Source organism: Agrilus planipennis, unplaced genomic scaffold (genome assembly GCF_000699045.2).
Source record: "Agrilus planipennis isolate EAB-ADULT unplaced genomic scaffold, Apla_2.0 scaffold26, whole genome shotgun sequence".
Taxonomy (NCBI): domain Eukaryota; kingdom Metazoa; phylum Arthropoda; class Insecta; order Coleoptera; family Buprestidae; genus Agrilus; species Agrilus planipennis.
This window is the reverse complement of record NW_020439469.1, coordinates 481,538-487,962: the sequence shown is the minus strand read 5'-3', so window position 1 is coordinate 487,962 and position 6,425 is coordinate 481,538. Positions and strand designations below refer to the sequence as shown.

The 6,425-nt window shown below is 33.7% G+C and overlaps 1 protein-coding gene across 7 annotated transcripts in view; it reads right to left on the bottom strand.

Annotated features, from left to right (window-relative positions):
- LOC108740205 (protein diaphanous) overlaps positions 1-6,425 on the bottom strand; it is a 56,747-nt gene that overhangs the window by 31,994 nt on the left and 18,328 nt on the right. The window contains exon 2 of one of the 7 annotated variants that reach the window (XM_018474486.1): positions 800-1,056. The exons of 5 other annotated variants lie outside the window; for them this stretch is intronic. In XM_018474486.1, the coding sequence (XP_018329988.1) occupies positions 800-811 (12 nt within the window). In that variant the 5' untranslated portion in view covers positions 812-1,056. Of the gene's footprint in view, positions 1-799; positions 1,123-6,425 lie in introns of those variants that run through there. One more of the 7 variants, XM_018474481.2, reaches the window with a different exon arrangement.

The window sequence follows — 6,425 nt, the reverse complement described above, 5'->3', positions numbered from 1 at the left end:
TATGAAGTAAAAATATCACTATCTGAATAGTAACTGTCAAAAAAATGAAGAAAACCTAATTCGATATTAATATTATATTATACGAGGGATAGATGTAAACCTAGATTAGATTACTGTTCATAAATAGGATGTGGAATGTTCCAGTTTTAGGGAAATGCGAAGATTAGCTCAGAATTAGAAAGAGTGGAGAAGTGTGTCCAACCACTCTTAGGACTAACGACCTTACGATGATTACGATTATAACATAAACTGGCAAAGTCTTTGTGATGACAAAATAAAATTATGTACACCTGAAACAAAAACATTCAATTCTTGCTCACGATCAGAAATTCGTGGAAATCATCCGATGTAGATTAAGATTAGTATCATATTACTTCTGATCTGTATTGTAACAAAAGATACCTATTTGAATCGAATGGTTTATTACTTTTTTTTACTTATTACGTTTTTGGAACTGCCTTACTAATACAAATACAGTTGTGGTAGTATACTTGATTAATTGTATAAAACGCAAGAATGGTAATTGTACCAATTATGTGCGTTTTAATCTAAATAAACGGTTTTTAATTGTTCGTTTCTAGGAACACATGATATCAAAATCCAATGAATCGTTACGCTTCGCAGACTCCTTAGGAAGTTAATTAAAAACACTACCGTTAAATCGTTATAACTGCAATTAAAGGAAATTGTTACAAGGATTATATTTGATTCGAACTTTTTTAGCGCTCGCTTTTTTTTTAATAGTAGAATCAAGGTTGGTTCTGTAAAAGTGTTAAAAGAAATTTGTAAATATACATACATAATTATACATGATCGACGTAATAGTTTCTTCGCACAATAAACAACACTTTTAAACAAGAATATCCCTATTCCATTCACGTTTACTCGATTTTTCGTGTTACAACACAAAAGGCTCTGCGAATTGTAAATATCGTGCACCGCTGTAACACAATTGTTGCCGTACACAAAACAAAACACCAAATCGTTCGTTTTTTATTTGTTCGCGAAAGCCGATAGACCTTTTTATGTGTCAGTCCTTTTTGGAAAACGATAATCCTGGAAGCACATTGTATCATTTAATAGTATTCATTTTATCGAATCGTTTACACGCAATTTAATAGCGGTTTTATAAGCGTCTCTAATTGTTGAAATCATAATGCACTCACGTCAGTTAGTTGTTAGCAAATACAGTGATGTTAAAGCACGTTCGTAATAGCAGCGGAAGTAGGGAAAAAGTGGCAGGTCTTTAACTTAACGTACGCACGTACGTACGTATATGGCCGGTACCCTCCAATTTCATAATTAGTATGTTACNCAAATAAAGTTTGAAAATATCCATTTTCCCTTAGCTTTTTTTTCATAACTTTGTTGTTTCTGATTTCAATAACTGAACATGAATACAAATTCTTCAGAAACAGTTTTTCTATAAGATAAATGGTTTGTGATTTCTACAGTAAAAAAGTGAGAAAGCAGAATTAGTCAGAGACCATTCAAAAATAAACCATACAAATCTTATTTAGTCATTTATGTTTATGTAGATCATATGTTTAGCGATTGGCACATATGATAGGTGTTTTTATCCAAAGCCACAGACGGCCGATAATAATTCAATATTATTGCTGCATACCCATAATAAACAGAAAAACTAATATTAATAGAAATAATGTAAAATCTGCATTCGATTCTCGAATTGAAAAATAGAAAAATTCGAGTTAAACGGGTCCCTAAACTAGGGTTTGGGGACACAATTAATCCAGCCCACGCCACGATAGCGAGCAAGATACGTCTGGTCTCACCCGCCAAAGGCTTTTTTATTACATCGTAAAATTAACGATTAAATTCTAGAAAATAATGTTTAGATGTTTTTATTTGACGACCAATTAAGGAACATCATAGGTCTCACCCATAATGAAGTACAGGGTGTCCAGAAAGGGTAGGGGATGTTTGAAAATTAAGTGCCAAAAATGATGATGTCCAAATGTCGATCCTCGCGCTGCTGGCACTCTCTCTCGAAACAGCGGCCATTTCGGTGTGGATATTGTGCTTCAATTGCAGTAGGGATCTTAGTTTGTACAACACCTTCTCTTTAAGGTGTCCACATAAAAAATAATCCGGAGGTGTGAGATTGGGGTTTCTCGGAGGCCAGTTGATGGTGCCTCAACGAGAGATCAGTTTTTCTAGAAAAAGTTGTTGACAACCCCATGCGATTGGTTTGAAATGTGACAAGTGAAATCATCTTTCCACATTAAGATCACCAAACTCTTGCAGTTGTGGAACCAAAAAGTTTCTTAACTTGTCATAATACCGGTCACTGTTTACCGTAAGTGTCCGTCCTCGCCGGTCTTCAAAAACAAGAAGGCTCAATGATGCCTTCACCAGACATGACAGCCCACGCAATAACTTTTGGATTATACAGTATAGTGGTTGTTCATGTTTATGTCTTAGATTTTTTTTGGCCCAGTAGCGACAATTCTGTTTGTTTACGTGATCATTTAAGTGAAAGTTTGCTTCGTCACTAAACAGAATGTTTTCGAATGTTGGAAAGCATTGATGCATTTTGTTTGCAAAATTCAGCAGGAGAGGATAATCGGTAACGTTCAGTTTTTGAACCGACTGAATTTTGTACGCTGTACAAAACTGCACTGTCATTCTCATTTCTTCAATCGTTTGTGGGGTTCGAACAGAGTGCGGGCGACCTAGATTGTAAATTTTTGCAGTCGAATCGATGTTCTCGAACATTCGAATCCATTTCCTGATGGTGTCGTCCTTCGATGCCCGATATAATCGTTAAGCTATGATCATCGGATCACCATTGCGATAATAGGTGCGTACACAAAAAGCATGATGGTCTCTGGGTATACTTTCATGGTCATTAAATCTCTAAAAAGTAGTGAAACAACTTATCAATACCGCACCCCTCCGAACCGCTCCATTACAGGGCAGCGCAGATATAAATACCACCTACTCATTCTAGACACCTTGTATATCATTTTACCTGTAACTGATTTATACAAAAATATTGGTTTTTTGGTGAAACAATAAGTAACAAGTTTACTGATGGAAATTATCAGCAGCGCTTATCAGTTAATTTCGATCTGTAAATATTTTTTGTGTATCAAATGACTGGAAGTTCCTCATACCAGTCATGATGATGATATTTTTCTTTAAGGAGGTTTGGTGGTTTCATGAAAGAGAATTCAATAAATCATTGTAAAAGCTTTCTCGATGTTATGTTGATGCTACTTGATTTTTGTCTAACTAATCGCAGGTATTTTGAGATTTTTAATTGAAAAATGGTTTTAAAATTGTATGGGTAAGTATAGTAAATGTTCAAAAAGAACTTCTTCTAAGAAAAGTGAATTAAATTGATACAAACTATTGAATATCTCTTAAATACTGCACCAAACCTGTGGAATTATTCACGCCAAAATATGAAATTGGAATATGTATTTTAATAATTAACATTTATCAGACTACAGGCAGTATACTGCCATCTAGTGAAGTTTGCTGCTAACAGTGTTTAACATGGGGGCCTTACAAAAGTATCTACACAGCTTGAAATACTACACTATTAGTATCAAATGTCACTAGATGGCGATATACTGTCAATAGTCTGAATTTAAATCATCATTCCTCTACAGAACAACTTCGATTTGGTCGGTAAATTATGAAAACTACCCTACGTGCTGATGAGAACAAACAAGTTCGAAATTTGAACTGGAGTTGTTCTGATTCGGGTTTAAAAACCGTAGCGTTGGAGCACAAGCCAGCATTCAGCATCGGAGATGGAAGGACCTCTGAAGATGCTAGCGAAACGTTAGGAAGCAACTCCAACACTCGACAGCCTTTAGATTCGAATCAGTACAGCACCAGTTCACCTAATGGCCACGAAAGCCTTTACCAATTTGTAAGTTCTGCTAGTTTCGATAAATTACTGACGAAAAACATCAACTATTCTAATTAACAATTATGTAACAAAACATGTCAAGTTTTAACATTTTTCTATTTCAAACGTTGATGTTAATTACGCTTTCTGTTAGGTATAACATTTTAACAATTAAGGAAAGTTTACCAGCATATTCGGTAACTCGATACTCCACAATTAATTTCTTCTATTTCGCCACACGTGAAACACATCGCCATGCTCTATTCACTTTGTGGATATTACTTATCTGATACTAAACTATTAGCACATTTTAAGGGATTCATAGTGTGATCAAAATAAAATTTGGCATACGGACTAGACTGACAAAATCAGAAACGATGAGATTTGTGGAAAAATAATGTTTCTGTAGGGTGCAAGTTCAAATTTATATTTTTTCAATAACCTCACTCAATGGGATATCTTTAGTCAGGTCTTTTAAAATTAAACAAAAAATTAAAATTACTTTTCGATTTTAGCCCTTCTTCAGCCGTTATCAGTACGTTCCACGTCCTTCAAATTTCTAAGCTATAGTAAACTGAAAAGACTACAGCCTATAGCTAGCATACCTATTGAATTAAGAAAAAAAATTATACCGAACATCCCAGAAAAAATAGATTCCGAAAAATTTAATGGTAACAGTTAACTCTTGCACCTTTAAGTGTTATATTTTTGAATACATATCGAATCAGCTACGGCTATTCGATTAATCGATTCTTTGAAACACACCACTAGTTCTAACCGCTGAATATATTTAACATTTTATAAGCGTTAAAATGTCGGTGACTTTTAAAGTTGCTTCAACTTTTATAGATACAGGTAAATCTTTGGATTAAGAAAAAAAAAAAGGATAATCTCTAGTAAACATTAGAAGGTGCTTAAATCCGATAAAAACATAATTAGTTTTGACCCAAATAAATGTCACTCAACCGCGATTAGGTACCATCAAAATAAAATAATAATTAAAAGAATGCCGTGCCGCAGGAAACATTGTTAGACTTAATTTTATACTACATATACTTAGGTACATATACAAAATTTACATAAAGATATGCAATCATTGTTATTATTTTATCAGTTGGTTTCACTGCGAAATTTTCTTGCCTGTGTACAGAAATAACATCCAAACACGCGACTATAATACGATAGGTAGGTAATTTAATAAGTTTAATAACTGTGAGACAAAGACAATGAGCAAGCTTAACATACTAATTAAAGTTTGTTTACTATTATCATTCGCCTCAGGTAAAATAACAGGCTAAACGCCTTCTACACGACATAACAGTGGCAAGGATCCACATTGAAAATGTACACAATTTAATTTAATGCACGCAAACACTATTTGTATTCTAATTAAAATTAAATTAAAAAACTTATGTTAATAAAGCAAACATTTAAAAACATTTGATCGCAGGTACACATTTTTTACCTTTTGCAACGATTTAGAATTATTTGGCAGATGTATTTATAGCTTATTATCTTATTATTGTAGTATTGACAATACTACTTGGATCGTTTGTATGAGATTTATCTCTGACGGTCGATTGATTAGATCACAATTAAATGTAAATAAACACGTAAAGGATAAATATTCGATGATTGAAAAATCTCGATGCGTTGAGTCTAATAACGCCGTTGTAAGCTCATTTAGGTTTTGTTATTATGATATACTAGTTATTTAACATGAATGCGGTCTTTAAAATTTCAACCCCGACTTGCATTGCTTTACACATTATCGACCCGCTATCCGTCATAGATGAATTGCAAGATTATAGAGCAAACTTTATACAAATTTTAAACTCTGACGGACAAGGAACGTTTAAAAACACCAACTTGATCATGAATTTCCGTAAAAATGCAAAAATCGATTTATTAATGCATAATTACAGCTCGCGTCATTATTCTACGTTCAAGCTTAAACTGCTTTGTGAAAAATAATTTTTTGGTATTGAATTTGATCCTAAGAAAATTTTACGGAAGTTCGAACTAATACTGGTTTGAATTTGTCTTCGGGTACGCAATCACGACAACTTTCTTCCTTGCAAAATAATCGTTCCTTTTTATGATCGGCTTCACTCTACTGACATTTTAGGCAATACCATAGTTGAGGATTCCCGAAAGTCTTATCTAGAACTCGCGAACCGTTACCGTTACCATCAACTTAGTTATTTCCAAGTAAGAGAGAAAGTTCGCTTGAAAAATGTTTGGAATTACTTTAATCTAGCAATTCCACATCTTTATAAATAAATAATTTTATATTATTCTACGGATGTTTGTTTTTTCCTGATTTATCCACTAATCACAAATGGTGATACGAAGCATATCTACTATTAATTGAAATACTAAAGATGATTTTTTTTGGACAAGTTAGGATTTCAGCGGTTGGGTATGGTACTTTCAATAGTTGAGTCTGGTATTTTCAATACGTTTAAGAGATTACTTGAGTATCATCATCATAAGGTCGTCAGTCCCAAGACTGGTTGGGCACGTACCTCCACTCTTT